We start from the raw sequence: 16889 nt of genomic DNA, 5'->3' as shown, positions 1-16889 counted from the left end.
AGGAAATAGAAGAGGTCATTTTATTTATATATATATATATATATATATCAGAAAAAGTAAGGCAGGCACTCCAAAACAGGTTCTGCTTTCTTGTTAAAGCAGCAGCAAGTCTCAAGTTAAATACTGTAATCATGCCAGTCATTAGTTACTGCTCAGCCTCCTGTCTCCAGCCCGGAAATTAGTCTGCTAGGAGCCCAGATAGCTGAACAAGCAGTCACGTTTTATCATACAACTGAGTCTGGGAGGCCAATCTGAAGGAAAGCTACATATGTTCTATATTAGGGAGAAAATACCTTATTTAAAAGAACTTAATTTACAGAACAATAAAAAGTATGCATTTAAAATACAGCAATGTAAAAAAACAAAACAAAATCTGTTATAACTGTAATGTGGCTTGCAAGGGAAGTTCATGTAACCTTTAACTATAAAATTTTAGTTAAAAAGTTATGAACCATTGCTAAACGCACTTTAAAATTAAACTAGAGAGGCCCTTTTTACTGTCAAGTATTATGAGGCACCTATTGCTATCAACAGATGAAGAAATCAATGCCTTTGCATCTTGTTGTAAAACAAACTTACTAGGCTAAAAGTGTAAATTACAAACTCTATTGAATAGAAAAGGCATTTAAGATATCTTTTTCAGATTTTTCATGTACTTCAGCTCATGGAAAGCACATAAAATTAACATTTCCAATTATTATAAAAGAAGTGTTTTACAAAGACATGCTATAGGAATCATCTTTCACTGAAAAATAGAACAACGAACTCATAACTTTTTTTTTGAATATTTATGGCTTGCCATTTATATTTGGAAAGGTACAGAAAACATTCAAGTCACCTCCATAAAAAGGCAGTAAGAGAACTGATTATAGAGCAAGGAATAGAAGACTGGCCATAAGGAAAATAAAGTGAAGCCGTATAAATTCTTGAAATCTGATGGGTTAGATTCTGTCTACTGAGCGATTTCCACAATAAAAAAACCTGGGACTTAGGTAGCTGTAAAAAACAGAGAAGCTGCTTATTTATTTTGAAAATATTTTCATTAGTGGAGAAATTAATCCCTGGCTACAAGGTTACCACATTGTAACACTGATGTTTCAATGAGATGCACTTTTTCCATTTAACCTGACAAGCACACTATTAAATATGCATACATTATTCAAAATAAATCATAAAACCTTACCCACAATTGGCTGGCTCATTATTTTAAAAATGCCTAATAAGCTAAAACCACACATGAATAGTTTGCCACTGTACATTACCAATTCATGTCATGATGCTTTATTGCAGAGCAAGCATGAATTATGGTTGTGTAACTGAAGTTGTATAAGGATCACAAAGCCAGAACTTTACCGACCTCATACATCCTTCTTCATTCATTTGATATGGCTTTATTATCCTGACATCAGGATCAAGCTGAGACAGTCTATACAACAGGTAGCATAAAAGACTAGGCAAAACTTTACTTAGTTCTGTCCACTGATGTAAGAACAGCTATATTTCTGTGATGGTAACAGAAGCCAAGCTGGCCTACTACCTCCATTTTTAAGAACTGAACTTGAGACTTCTAATTAAAATAACTCAATTTCCAAATAATCATATACTGTAACTTAAATCTCATATTACTATCACATTTTATACATCACATTTCTGTAAACTAAAGCTAAGACTTTCAAAGACAACTAAGGAATATGGATGCCAAAATACAGGTGTTCAAATCCATTATGTGGCTTGAATTCTCCAGCCTAAAGCTTCATAATGAATTGCAAGAAAGACTGCAATGCTTCTATCTGTAACACAGCAAAAATGTAGTTGCAGTACCCGTAAGTACCAGAATCTTTTAAAGAAACAATAATATTTCAAGCATAACCATCCTTATTAAAAGCTCTAAACCATCATCACAGCCAGAGTCTGTCTCCATCTGAACTAAGGTTCAAACTGTAAAGCAGCCTAACATTATCCAACCCCTTCAGGATCCTCTAAAATCCATCCTAAATGCACAGACTCAGCGGTATTTTATTTCAGCTAGAAGGCAGACACGCATTTTACCAAGAAGAGAGATTTATTGAAATATCTGTAAATATTACCAGAGTTCTTAACAGACTGATATTTCTTACTTTCCACACCAACTAAAACATATCAGAATTGACCCTTGAGTTCAGCTTACAAGAAGGTACTACAAAGAATAAGCTGGATGATATAACAGCAAAAACTAATCTAACAGTGATGAACAGATGCCTAAATCTGATTTTAAGAATGAAAGCACTAAGCAATTAGAGACAAAAAATCAAATTCATCCTTTACATTTCTCTGTTGCTTGTGACACCTAGTGGGTATTCAAAACAAGCCTGAAATAGCAAATAGGAATTCCTGCTTTTCCAGGGTTTGGTTAATTTACTTATTTCCTTCATCACCCTGGAAATTGTTTCCATTTTCACAGTCAACAAATGTCTAAAATGGCGCAAGATACCTTCACTATTTACATGTTATTTTGAGCACTCTATCTCAGAGCTGAATTTGAAACACAGAAATTAATTGGGATTGACTTCAGAAGCCATTTCTAAACACATGAAGGACAAGAAAGTGTTTGGGAGCAGCCACCATGGGATTACCAAGGGCAAATCATGTCTTGTCAACCTCACTGCTTTCTATCCTGCGGTGACCTGTGCTGTGGACAAGGAGAGAGCAGTAGATGTCAAATACCCTGACTTTAACAAGGCTTTTGACACACAGTCTCACATAGAGAGACTGTGATTGGTGAGATATAGGCTGGATAAGTGAATGATAAGGTGGGTGGAAAATTGGCTGGACTGCTGGGCTCAAAGAGTTGCAAAGTCCAGCCAGTGCAGTCCCTCAGGGATTAAGACCAGTGCCAATAACTGTTTGTCTTCATTAACAGCCTGGATGATGGGACAGAGTGCACTCTCAGCAAGCTTGCTGCAGACACCAAATTGGGGGTAGCAGTCAATACGCTGGAAGGTAGGGCTGCTATTCAGAGGGACGAAGGTAGGTTACAGAAATGAGCTGACAGGACCCTCATGAGGTTTAACAAAAGCAAATGCAAAGTCTTGCATCTGGAATGGGATAACCCCATGCAACAATATAGGCTGGGGGCCCACCATCTAGGGAGCAGCTCTGCACAAAAGGATTATGGAGGTCTTCAGAGACAACAAGCTGAACACAAATCAGCAGTGCACCCTTGCAGCAAAGGTGGCCAACTGCATCCTGAACTGAATTAGCAAGAGTGTAGGCAGCAAGTCCAGGCAAATGATCCTACCCCTCTAATTGGCACTTTCAAGACCTGAGTACTGTGTCCAGGTTTGGACTTCTTAGTCAAAAAAAAAAGACATGGACATACTGAAGCAAGTCTAGGGGAGGGCCACCAGGCTGGTCAGGGGACTGGAGCAGTTGACCTACGAGGAGAAGCTGACAGAACTGGTTTTGTCCAGCCTTAAGAAGAGGCAACCGTTTTGCTGTCTACAACTATGGAAATGGAGCCAGATTCTTCTTGGAGGTTCACAACGATAGGAGAAGAGACAACAGACACAAGTTTGAACATGCGAGATTCTGAATAGATATCAAGGAAGAAGTTTTACAATGAGGGTGGTCAAATGCTGGAACAGGTCACCCAGCGAGGCTGAGGAATCTCTATCCATGGAGTGGTTCAAGACTCAACTGAAGACAGCTCTGAGCAACTTGATCTGACTAGACCTGCTTTGAGCAGGGGTTGGACTAGATGGTCTCTGGAGGTCCCTTCCAATCTAAATTATTCTCTGATTCTAAGAAGTCTATTTCTGCTCTGAGTAGATATCTTTTCCACTGCTGATGTGAACTAAGAATGTGATGTTAGATAAGGATCCTACATTTTCTATTAATGTAAATGAGCCCCATTTTTTAAATACTGATAATCTTTTGAATATTTTAACGGTGTAAGATAACAATGTACGCTTGTATTCCGCATTTCACACCCCTGTCACTCAGTTCTTCAGAATCCTTTTTGATGAGAACTCATACTTGCAAATACGCCAAACTGGAGAAAGACAAAGAATACTATTTCTGCTAAAAACTCTTCAGAATCAGCTTTGATTACGGTTGACAGCTTCACGTTAAAGGACATACAATTCTTATTATTGTTTTGAAAAGCAATCCGCAGTATATCCATTCATTAAAAATCCATTCTAATTAGAAAGTAATTTGGGTTACATTTGTTTGTCTGAAGCACACAGAATACATTCTGTAATTGTATCTAAAGTTGAGCAGTTCTATGTTACCATTTTTCTGAAGTCTTCTTGGTTTCAAACTACAAACAGTGTTCCCATTTATTAAAAAGCAACAAGCAAAAACATTTTTTGAGAGTAAAACCAGATTTATTCTAAATCATTACATACAGACTTAGTACCTTAAATATTTGTAAGCTAGCCACATATCACTATCAAAAAAAAAATTGTTCAGAATCATTAAAACTGGCTCCGTCAGTATCTCTATGCCCATAATAAAGAAGGCTGATAGATTTCTCAATACGATTTTAAAATCATATACCAATTTAGCCCCCAGTTCTTAAAAGCAGTTTAAGGTAGGCCATGTTTAAGATTTTTTCGTTAATGGGAATGGTTTTAGGAACTGATCTCAGGTATTATGGTAATTGGTTCTTTTTTCCCCCCTTCTCTTACTTCCTCCTCTAAGATACAATTAACCAGAACAAACAACTTCTCAAGATTCTCTTGAGAAAGCAGCATTATGTGAAAAAACAATTCTTCATTTAGTTACAGTTATGCAAATCTAGCACAATTGGTAATTTTGCCCTAACATGTCACATAGATGAGAGCAAAATGTAGCTCATTTTTACACACATTACCTATCATACAAACAGAACATACAGCCTAAATTAGTTCAAGCTCCTATCAACTGTGACATCTCTTTACTTGTCAATCTGAACCACTGCTGCCAGACTCCAAAGGAAGACACCATCTAAAATTTTAAATAATAAATGGCTTGCCAGAAGCTTATTGGCCCAGCTGGAAAACACACCGCACAAAATACCTGCGTGGAACACACACTATTGTACCATATACCTAGTAGTAATTTCCTTTCTTTGTATTTGTCTTACCTCTTTCACACTGAGGACCGGTAAATCCATAAACACATGCACAGCGATTAGGTCCAATACACCGTCCTCCATTCTGGCAGCCATTTTCACAGACAGCTATAGAAAAAAAGGGGGGGGGGGAGAAAAAGTTAATGACATTTCAAAGATTCCCACATGTGGTATTCACATATCAATTTTTTTTCCTCAACTGCTCTAACTCTTTCCGGACCTTAAGACTAAACTGATCTCCTTATCCACCACCAATATCCATCAGCAATAGTAATGATTCTTCAGGTCAAATTCCAGTAGCACTTGCACCTGTTTAAAAATATACTTAAGTTAAGCATCTGCCAAGAAGCTTTGGTGAATATGATGAATTAAACAGCTGCTTGCAACAAGGATTAGACGGTTGTACACCACTAGCCACAATCATAAGCACTTGTATCTATCACTGAATTTAGCAAATATAAACTCAAGTATTTCGTGCCTGACCTACACTAATTTGTGTCAAAGCTACACAGTCACAACAGCGGCAAACCATCCAAGAAGGGAGAATGAAAATGACATAAGGTACAGGAATTCTCATACAAACAATAGGCAGGGAGACACATAATTCAGCTCTCAGAATAAATACTGCTGGTCAGAAGAAGGGGTGCTTAGAGCAAAGGAAAAGAATCACCAGTTTAACATATCTTTAAGTACCTTTAAGAACTACCCTTCCTAAAAGATCCCAACCAGAACTAAAACTATTTTTTTCTTGGTATAAATGGACAGTATATACAGATGGAGAAGACACTTGTCTCTTATAGTTCTGTGCATCAACACACACTATTAGTGGTGTGAATTAAGCACTGAGTCTCCTTCTAAACCACTGAAATCTTCTGAATTTATATACTATTAACAGGATTCCTAATTTCCTTGCAAAACAGAGATAATATTGCAGGAATGCAGTTACTCCTTTAAGCAAAATTTCACTTTTTATATCAGAAGGAATTTTCATGGAGTCTCCAGGAAAGACAGAAGAAGACATTTCATCAGCTACTTTGAAAAATACCATTATTAAAAGTTCTTTAATCAATTCTATCTATTTTCGGGCTCCTTGCTTCCAGGATATATAGCTCTGTTCAGAATTAGCACACATTCCACATCAACATGTTTCACCTAAAAGATGGTTCCACTGTCTTTAAGTGGGCCTGAACAACAGCAAAGAGAGTTTTTGATCTAAAAGTTTCTAGGCTGCTTTCCTGCTCAGGTCTCCCCAGATTAAAGATGGGGTTTATAAAGTATTTGAGTACCCAGCGTGAAAGTCAGGAATCCAGAGATGGTAAATCTTTCAAACTGGAAAAAAATGCACACATGCCTCCATATAGGGCAATGGGAAACATAAAAATGTACTGTTATCTGGAAATATGATAAAGCTTTACTTCTTATCAAGAATTATAAAACTGAATTACTTTTTTTTTGAAAAAGCAAGTCTTATGTATAAAAAATGAAGATACTTCTGTGCATGCATTACATTACTGAATTAATGGACAATGACACTTAAATTTTTTAAAGTATTAGCTACAGTAGATTTAAAAACAAAATACATTTTAGTAAAATAAATAAAAATATATTTACATTTTTCAGATGCTCAAATCCATACTGTGTCTAGAAGTCAAATTCTCAGTCTTACTTGAAATTTTAACTATCTTATACACTGAGACCAATCACCACAGTTTGAACAGATTTTCTGGATCACTTTAGAGTCAATGTTTAAAGACTCAAATATCTCTTCATTTATTCACTAGAAACATGCCCTGGCTGAGAGCATTCGGGTTTTGACCTTACACTTTAAAATGAGCAAGAAGGGGCTAGCGACACTTAAAAGTAAATCTGATTGTCACTGGAGTCACATTTTAGGATTACAATTAGTACTTAAAATTTCAGAGAATTTCATCCAGACAGAAGTAAAGCCCAAAGAAGACTGCTCTCTCTCCAGTGTCTGTGAAAATGACTCAGACGAAAGGATGTTCTACACAGTCTGTTCAAACTAGGTGTTCTTTGCATAGTTGCATTTATTTGTCTGTATTTCTTTCAGACTATCACCAGCAATTAATTTCTCAGCTAATTATTAACCAGCTGCCCTCAGAATACACTAGGTCTTTGCGTCTTTCTTCATCTCTGTAGCCTTTAGCCATTTTTGTTGTTCACTAAATTTGCATACCTTGTCAACACAGTCCCGTGACAGGTAGAGCTGTGCAAATAACTGACTTCTTAGCTTGCCTGCTAAACCAAAACAGCATCCAAAAACTTGAACTGCACCGCATTTTTTTTTTCTTCATTCAGATAGAAAACAGAAAAACATGCTACGAGCTATTCGTTAGGCTGCTCTTCTGACATGGAAAAGCTATTCCACAAAGCGAATGAAAAATTACTGAGCTTCTGGGAAAAAAGAGAGTGGGTTGTATACTGCCATTACCCCCAAAGGATTTTTCCAGCCAAAGTTATTTGGTGAATTCAATCCCTGACTTGAATTTTGAAGAATCCAAATGCACTTAATGCATGAACTGACTTTCAGCTAAACACAGTGCCCCAAAAATAGCACTAAATCTTTCTCAGACATTTTATTATGTTTCTGCATTTTGGCTTTTTTACCTTCCTATCATACCTAAAATAACAAAGCTAACTTGCAGGATTTACACGTATTTATTAACTTTATATGTGACAAGGAAGTTACTTACGCTGTCCGCAGTAAGTTCCAATGTAGCCCTTCTGGCACTGACATTGATCATCTGAGCAAGTACCACCGTTCATGCACCTGATACTGCACTGTTGCACTACGATGGAACCCAGACAGACAGATACATGTGTTAAAGTGTTAATGACATACCAGGAAACAAATAGGGATAAAAACCATACATATATTATTACTATACATATTTATATTTTAACACCCTTATTTCCTTAAACATGTAATTTTTTTGTTTTGTCACACAGAGTGGACATGCGCACACGGATATCAATCTCTAGCAGTGAAACTACTGACATAGTAAAGTATAGATTACATATATGTATGCAATAATGACAAGTTATTTTTGAAGGTTTTTACATAGTAGTTATTTTTAAGTGGAAACATAAGGAAAACTACTTAAAAAGAAATCTCTCATGAAAATAAACATAGTAAGCCTTACTAGATTTTGATCCGCAAGTAGGTGATATCTGTCCACTTGTACAAGTGCACATGTTAGGCCGGGAACAAAATCCATCACCACAGCTATTTCTACAAATCGCTGAGGAAGAACACATTTTAAAAGACAGTGATTAACAATGCCCTTAATTGTAAATTACAGGAAAAAAATACCAAAATATGTTAACAGCTTCTCTTTAAAAAAGAAAAGAATATACAACTCGAAACAAAGAATTCTTGGTTCACTGAGACTTCTAATACATACATGCAGAAGTAGTAAGTTAGGTAAAGGAAACTGAATCTTGGTACCATTGGTATCTGTGCTACATTTAAAGACAAACAGAATATGGCCTATTGGAACGGTGGTCTGACCACGAAAAACAGATAATCAACTCCATTCCTAATTAGAAACGTTAGCTATTAAGCAGGCAATATAAAAGTATTAAAATTACAGATTTTAGACCGCAAGACCTGTAGAAAGCATTAGCAAGAATCTGAGTTTTGAATGAATATAAACAGCATGGCTCATAAATCCCAGTTTACGGCATGGCTTTTTTTTTAACTGCTATTTTAGAAGCATTTTAAGGTCTCTTTTTTGTAAGATTATCCACCCTTTACACAAAGCTGTCTTGTGGTAAGTCAATGTCCAAATACAGGGTTTGCCAGATTTTGTGTAGTTTCCCTAAGTAGGGTTTTCTGTACTCAAATATTTCCACACTATCATTTAGACGCTAATTTTATCAAGTTCTCAGGGAAGCCTCTCCATGCTACATAACGTGTGCACAATGCAGACGCTGTTCTGCTACGCCTCCGAGGCATCCCAGGTGCACCTTCCCTCCCAGCTCACCTGCCAAGGGAGTTCCAGTGCACAAAGCAACTACAGTGTCGGTAGTCACGGAAATAAACCATCCTCTGCTACCAGATGTCGGTAGTCACGGAAGTAAACCATCCTCTGCTACCAGATGTCGGAGTGGGGGGACGGACCCAGAGTAACGATGAGTCTCAATATGAGTATGGTCGTTCTCCCTTTATTAGAGCTTACAGAGTATATATAGACAAGCAATAAGCATGTGCTAGCAATAGCTGTATGATTGGTTTACTTCTGTCCACGCGCCTAAAGCGAATACACGATTGGTGCAAAGTTGCTGTTCACGTGGAGGGGCTTGTCAGCCCCCTCCTTTACTTGTTTACCACTACTTGTCTTCCCCTTCTGTAATGGTCTAGGAATGCTCAAGGACAGTTCACATAGCCGTGGGATCCTCCCTTCATCGTGAAGGCAGGATTGCTCACTTCTAAGAGATCATGCCCTCTCTCGCTTAACCATTCTCCCACACTACAGAACCAGGAAAGGGTTAAGGGCTAAAACCACATTCTGAATGAGATCCAAATGAACACATATAAGTAATCTGGTGGATTAGCAAACACACCGAAAAAGAGCCTGAGAGCATTAAGAGCCAGTACAGCACAGGGTATGCTAAAGTATGCATCTTGCAGGAGACACCTTGAGAAGCAAATGGCAAGCAAGAAGCACAGTTCCTCTGTAAATAACTCTGGAGTTTTGAGAGAATTAAATAATCTCGAGGCATGTCTCTCTCCTCAGGTTCTGGGGGTCACAAGAGGAACAAATTCCTCCTGCAGAAAAGTTGCCGGGAAAATGCTGAGTGCCTAAAATACCTGTCCAGATACATGAAACAAGCAGAGACACCACCATTCCCATAATGCTTGCACCCCACTTCCAATTTAGGAAAACATAAGTAAATGAGATCCACTTCTCATAGGGAAGCAACCATTCTGTTGTTCCATTACAAAAGTTTAAATACGCTCCCTGAAAAATTTACGTGCTCCCTTTTACCCTTTTCTCACCAAACCAGAAACTCTGTATCAACGCTGAACATGACAAACCTAGACAAGACTTTGTAAACTTGTGCCCTCCCTGAAATTAAATGTTACATTTTCTTTACAAAAGAGCAGCAGACAAACCCGTGTTAGCGGTCCACTGACATCACTCTTCTGGGAATTATCATGGGCATCAAAAAGATGCAATGTGGATCACCTACATTCGTCATTAAATTTCTCTGCAACTACGTCCTAAATATGAAGGCAAGAGAGGTGAAAGTTTGCGTGGCTTCACTATTTAGCTGAAATTAGAGACATACCCCTGGCTGATGTGAAATGCTTTTTCCATTAGCTGACTTAAAAGCGAGAAGCTGGAATCTGATTTAGAGCACTTGACAAACACAGGGAACCAGTGTTGTTTTCTTTAAATCACTATTCAGTCCATCTTAAGACAGCTCAATCTCGTGATTTATGCAAGGTCTACATTAGACACTTTTGTCAGTTTATTATCTGTTGGGGCATAACTCTATCAACAGAAAGTCCTACAACAGATGTATACTTAAAATATGCTTCCTTTAATACAGTTTATTTTGTTGTTTAAGGAAAAAGTAAACCCAGACAGACCTTGTTTTTTTTTAGGTAACTGATTACTTTTAATCATAAATATCTCACAGACCACCAGCAATCATTATCACCTTATCAACTGAAAACACTACAAAGTCAGAACAGCTTCCTACTGACCTACTAGTAGTTCTTAGGCCTCACTCCATGAAATAACACTTTAAAATCACCAGTTACAATCTACACTAACTATAATCAACTCATCTCCACTGAGAAGTTTCCTAGCTTGTCCATCACCCTGTGCAGGAGGCTTTGTCTACTGAAACAGCTCTAGCTAGAGGAACCATCATCTCAACAAAAGTTTCACCCGAGTGTAGAATTTCATGCTCTTAAACCTTCACCAGAAACACAAATTGAAAAGCGTCTAAGCCAATCTCACTGTTGGTCTAGCCAAATTACTCACCCTTCAAACAGTTTAGAGAACCACTATTAAACTCCACTATGTTAAAAGGGAGCTAGATGGTGTCCTTTGGGCACACAAATTAATAGCAAGTCAAAGGTTGTTCTGGATGAGAAGCAACCTGAGCCCAAGGTCTTTAATAGACATTATGAGACACTATTTAAAGATGCTTAATAGGATTTTCAAAAGCACCTAAATCACTCACCTTCTCTGATTTCAATCAAGTTAGATATCCCGCTGAATTTGAAAATCCCATTACATACTAATGGTCTATTTAGGCAACATAAATCCATTTAAAAACTCAATTTTACATTAAGGTAAGTCCATATGTAAGAGATGATAAATAGTGAATTGAACATTCTGAGGAGTTCCTATTATTCCACAGTAGTTTTGATATTGCCATCTTCCTCACTTCAAATTATATAGCTAAACTTTGCTTAGAAATACTAAGGTCAACCTTAGACGAAAACCAGTGATACCTAGCACAGTTAAAAGGACTATCAGCAAGGCTTATTTTGGCATATAAAAGGAAGAGATATGAAGAGGCCAATAGTCACCTTTAGGTTAAACAAATTTTGGTTTTCCTCCCATTCCTTCCCTGGTTTAGTCCTAGATGTCTGTAATACTCCATCAAACAAACTACAAAGAACTTAATTGCTTATGCAAAGGGCAATACAATCTAGAATCTAAATTCCCAAGTTGAATGCATTTACTAGAAAAGAAATGAGGAAAGGATAAGATAAATGGGTACAGTCTTGCACTAAAATTCAAAGAATATGAAAAGCATGCATCTGATAACAGCTTTTATCTAACAGACAGAAACTCTAACTTAATTTTATATTTCCCTTCTAGGTAGACAAAGTTTCCTAAGCAGGGTATTCAGTAGATTTCCCTTTCTTGCCAAGCCATGTCAACAGCCAGATCTGTCAGCACAGTATTTATTATGACCAGGCAGTAATCACAGTCTACATGCTTTATAGCTATTAAAACACAACTAAAAATGACAGGTAAGAGAATAAGCACCCCAGATGTAGAAAAGTTTTCCATTTGATTGTAGTTGCAAGCCTACCACAGACGTTTCATAAAACTTCGGATCTCGTTTGCTTTATATCAGGACGTTTTAGCTTTTTTTCCTGTTATTGTTGTTGATTATTTGATTTATGGAAGTTTTTTTTTTTTTAATCTCCCACCCCCTTTTTGAGTAAATGGAAACATGCCTCTTATGAATATACCAAACAAAATTCAACAATTTGCCAATCTTTCAATTACAGGAAATGTGGGCCAGTAAATCTATCATTTCTTTTTCTTTTTCTTTTCTTTTTTTTTTTTAACATAAGCCAAAAGACTGAACTGGCCAAATTAATTACAAGATGAATTCTCTTTTCTCTTCTAAATAGAGCAGTAACTCAAAGAAGAATATTTACTTTTATTATTACCCCTAGGGCAGTAAAAACTTAAAGTCAGACACTTACGAACAATACACTGATTTCCTCCAGGGAGTGTTTTCCATCCAGGGCAACAGTACGAATGGAATCTAGAGCCACACACATTTGGCCTGTCACACAGACACACAAATAAATATGTATACAAAAATATAAATCAATGTAAACAGAATCCAAAGTTTTATGTAGACACAAGGGAAGAAATCTACTGGCCACATGAAACAAACAAAAATGGTATTGCAAAGATGCCTAAAAAAACCCTCCTCCCCAAAGAAACAAAATCTTCCTCTGCTATAAGAAGTTCTAAGCCATTTTATTTTATATTAGTTCAAGTGTTTAGTATAAAGAGGGAGGCAGAATAGGCAACAATAGGCCACATTCATCCCTGGTGGAACTAATGAAGATACACAAGGGATGAGTTTGGCTCCCCATTCATATACAGTCTTAAAAGTCTTACTATAAAAACTGGCTTTATACTGCTATGACACAGGACAAGAGGGATAACTGGCTATAAAGATGAATAAACTAATTTAAATCACCCAGAACTCCCCAAACCATTAGGAAAAGAAGTCTTCTGCATAGTTTTTCAGCAGAAAACAATTAAGCACAACACTTAACATACAAAGTAAAGTCTATGTCAAAGTCTCTTCATACTGTAATATCCTTGAATAAGAAACTGATGTGCAGTATTTGTTATTTCCAAATTATGCCCATAGTCTGCTACAGGCAAACAAATGACTGCTTTTATTATAGTCATGCTATCTACAAGACTGTGTTTCATAGCTGCGGACAGAACACATAATTTAACTACTTACGTTTCCTTAGTCATAAACCGGCTGAAAAGATAACATATATACAAGACAAAAATGAAAACCACGGGTACAGCTTTGAGGTGGGGAGCGGTTCTGTGGTTGCAGGAAAGTCGCCGCCAAGAGATTGCATGGCTGGGGAGCGGACTCTGCGGAGGTGCCTAGGAAGGGTGCCTGGGGACCGCCAGCCTGGAAGGGCTGCGCGCAAGCAGCTGCGGGCAGAATTAAAGGGGGTTAAAGCTGCCTATGAAGGGCAAGGGGGGGTGCTAGGGCTTGCGCGGAGAGCGCCGGGGAGGCGGCCGCGGGCGGCGCGGGGGTGCGAGCGCAGCGCGGCGCGGCGCCTTCCTACCCCCGGAGCACATCCTGCTGTCCTCGCCGGCGGACGCGGCCGGCGGCGGCGGCGCTGCCTGCCCCTTCCTCCCGGTACTCCGCGGCAGGGTAGATGCCGCCCGCTCCTCCCGCAGGGCGGACCTGCTGCTGCTGCTGCTGCTTTTGTTGCCCGGCTGCTCCCTGCGCCCAGAGCGCTACGCAGCCCAGCCATAGGAAACAGGGCTGCACGCAAAGCCACCGCCGTTTCCCCATCCTGCAGCTGGCCAGAGGGAAAGCGGAGGGCGAGGAGGGGGAGGTGGACGCGGAGAAGGGAAAAGGGCTGCCACTCCTGCACTGCCTTCTGCGAGCAACGCTCAGCGGCCGCGGGCTGGGGGCGGCCGGCCCTCCGCTCCGCTCCCTCCTTGGGAAGACTTCAGCAGATGAAACTCTTTCTTCTCTCTTCCCCAGGCTGCTCTGCCGCGAAAGCCTTCAGCAGGACACGGCGATACCAGCAGCGTGGTCCACGTTGCATCCCCCCCTCCTCTGTCTCCAAAGAGGGGACAAGAAAAAAAAAGAAAAGTTGGTTTGGGATTTTCTCCTCCCTCCGAAAAAGGAAATCCAACAGAACCACGTTGAATTTCCCGATAAAAAATAAAATAAGAATAAAATTATTAATAATTAACGATAACTAAGGCCAAAAAAGAAGTGTGCCGAGATAGACTAAGAGGAGAGCAAAAATCGCTGCCAAGTACAAGGAGGCGGTTTTACAGCTGGCTCGCCGTGCGGGAGAAGCGAGGAGGCGGAGGCGGGCCGGTGCCTCCTGGCCGGTGCCGCGGCAGCCCCGGGAGCCGGGGGGAGGGGGCGAAGGACGCGAGGCGGCGCCGCCGCCTCTGTCACCGCGGGGCCGCGCTGAGCCGAGCCGGGCGGAGCGGGCGCCGCTGCCGCCGCACACGTGGGGGGGGGGGGGGGGAGGCGGCTGCCGGGGGAGGGGGGCACGGAGCACACGCAGGTAGAGCTGGCCCCGGGGGAGGGCGGCCCTTCCTCTTCCACTCCCGCTCCCCCCGCGCGTCGGAGCCGTACAATGACCGCCAGAAAGACCCGCCTTCTCAGTCGGCCTCCCCCCTCCAGCCCCTCCCGCCAGAGGCGCACGGAGGCATCTGGGGTCCCAGAGAAAAGGTCGGGAGCGAGGCGCGCGGCGGGCGGGATGCGGCCGCGTCGGGGAAATCCTGCGGCGGGGGCGGCGGTGCTCCACGCCCTCGGGGCCCCGGCTGCCCTGGCGGGGCTGGGGGCAAGCAGGAGGGGGACACAGGCCCTCACTGCGGACCCCCATGCCAACGCCAAGCAGAGGCGTGTAAAGCAGAAACTCACCCCCCCCCTTTTTTTTTTGATCATTTCGATCCCTGCCTTGACATTTTTATCAGCACATTGGCCCATTTCTTCAAAATGCCAGGATAACATCAAGAGCTAAGACATTGAATTGTAGTTGGTTGCAGTCTGCTAACCAAGTTGTTTTATAAGGTTCAGACCCTTAAATGTTTTGTTTTTGTTTTGCCATTTCTCTCTGAATATACATCTTAAGAACCAAAGGAGGAAAAAAAAGAAGCAGCCAGGCTAATTTCATTCTTACTTTTTTAGCATTCATCAGCGAGGAATAATTAGCCACCCGTAAAAAAGCAAACGAAAGCAATGAAGATACCTCTGTAACTGAAAGTCCCAAAGTGCTCCTTGCAGTCATTCTGATAACACCAGGACACAATCTGTTTTCATCATCTAAGACCATTTATCACTTTGAATTACAACTATACTCTTGAGCCCCTCACCATACTGTGGCAACCATGAGACTCTTTAAGCTTTGCGTGCATATTATCTGGCACTTCTAATTCTGGAATGAGAAGCAAGAGCCAAGTTTTGTTATCTCTGCAATAAACCCCACTAAGCTAAGAGGCCAGGAAACCATTCTCTTATTCAACTCGCTGTCCTACTTTGATGGCCCAGTTGCCCTAGCAGAGGCTCTCTCTAGATATCTGTATTCCAGCTGATCAGATCTTGATTTTGTTTAAATTTGGAAGGATGAACAAAAGCAAGACTGGATGTGAGGATCTCAATCTTTAAACATAAAACCTTGCAAAATTAAGGGAACTATTTAATGAAGACAACTGGATTGAAGAGTTCAGGAACCTCATGAATATCAGTGAGGTTTGGAATTTCTTCAGATCAGAAGCTATTAAAGCTGTGTGAATGAGATATTCCTAAGAGAGAGAGGGAGAGGCAGAAGGATTCCAAACGTATTCGGCTGAATAACTAGCTCAAGAAGAACACACAGAATAAGCAGACAGCCTACAAGGAATAAAAAAGAAAGGAGTGATCAGAGATAAGCTTCAGGCCTTAGATATCAGGAAGCACAGAGATAAAGAAATTCCCACAAGTTAAACAGAGCCTTGAAAAGGAAACTAACACACACACACACACACACACGAGACCTTTAGCAAAAAAATAAGATGAGAATAATGAAGGAAAAAAATTGAACCAGTTATGCAGTAGGGATGAGTTAGCAATTAGGGAAAAAGTAGGTACAGTCCAAAATTAGGGTATTTATTTTAGTTTGTAGTGTGAAACTGAAGATATTGAGCACAGGAATAAAGGCAGCTGGTCAGTAGGACTGAAGGTATCAAAACAGAAACTACCACAATTGAGGTATAAATGAGACTCAAAGACCTGCGTGTGGTCAAACCAGAAGAGGACTAGATGACACCTTTCTCAAAATTTGAAAGGAACTAGCACATGGAACTACACAATATTCAATTGCAAGGGGTCTTAATTCTGGTAAGGCTGTGATATAAAAGGACCATGTAAATATAGGTACAAATGAAGTACTTACCAACAGAGCTGTTTTCATCAGAAAGGAAAGCATTAATATTTTTTATAGATACAAGACACTAATGAGACAGCATCTGAAACAGTGTTCTGATCATCCATGTTAGAATAAGATGTATTAAAATTGGAACAGTTGCAGATAGAGGCCATTAGTATAAGTTAAGGGAAGAGAACTACTGGTGAAAGAGTTTGCCTTCTTTAACTAGCAACAGTTCTCTTAGGAAAAAAAAAGGATTAGCAAGGGAAAATAAATATTACAAGCATAGATTAGTGCTCCAATTAGAATAGTTTCTTAGATAAGACAGGGATACAGCCCTTCATTAGAAATAGCAGAATGTAAAAC

General features: G+C 39.9%; 1 protein-coding gene across 1 annotated transcript in view; it reads right to left on the bottom strand.

Moving 5' to 3' along the window:
• The window catches only part of FBN2 (fibrillin 2), a 182681-nt gene extending 168360 nt beyond the window's left edge, over nt 1-14321 (bottom strand). Inside the window, exons 1-5 of the mRNA XM_067315389.1 lie at nt 13713-14321; nt 12585-12667; nt 8260-8358; nt 7810-7905; nt 5108-5203 (exon numbers count right to left, since the gene is read on the bottom strand). Coding sequence (XP_067171490.1) covers nt 5108-5203; nt 7810-7905; nt 8260-8358; nt 12585-12667; nt 13713-13945 — 607 coding nt within the window. The 5' untranslated portion in view covers nt 13946-14321. The remainder of the gene's footprint in view (nt 1-5107; nt 5204-7809; nt 7906-8259; nt 8359-12584; nt 12668-13712) is intronic.
• Between the last annotated feature and the right edge of the window lie 2568 nt (nt 14322-16889).

Source organism: Apteryx mantelli, chromosome Z, assembly GCF_036417845.1.
Source record: "Apteryx mantelli isolate bAptMan1 chromosome Z, bAptMan1.hap1, whole genome shotgun sequence".
Lineage (NCBI taxonomy): Eukaryota > Metazoa > Chordata > Aves > Apterygiformes > Apterygidae > Apteryx > Apteryx mantelli.
Note: the sequence above shows the minus strand (reverse complement) of the source record. Positions and strands in the feature narration are given on the sequence as shown.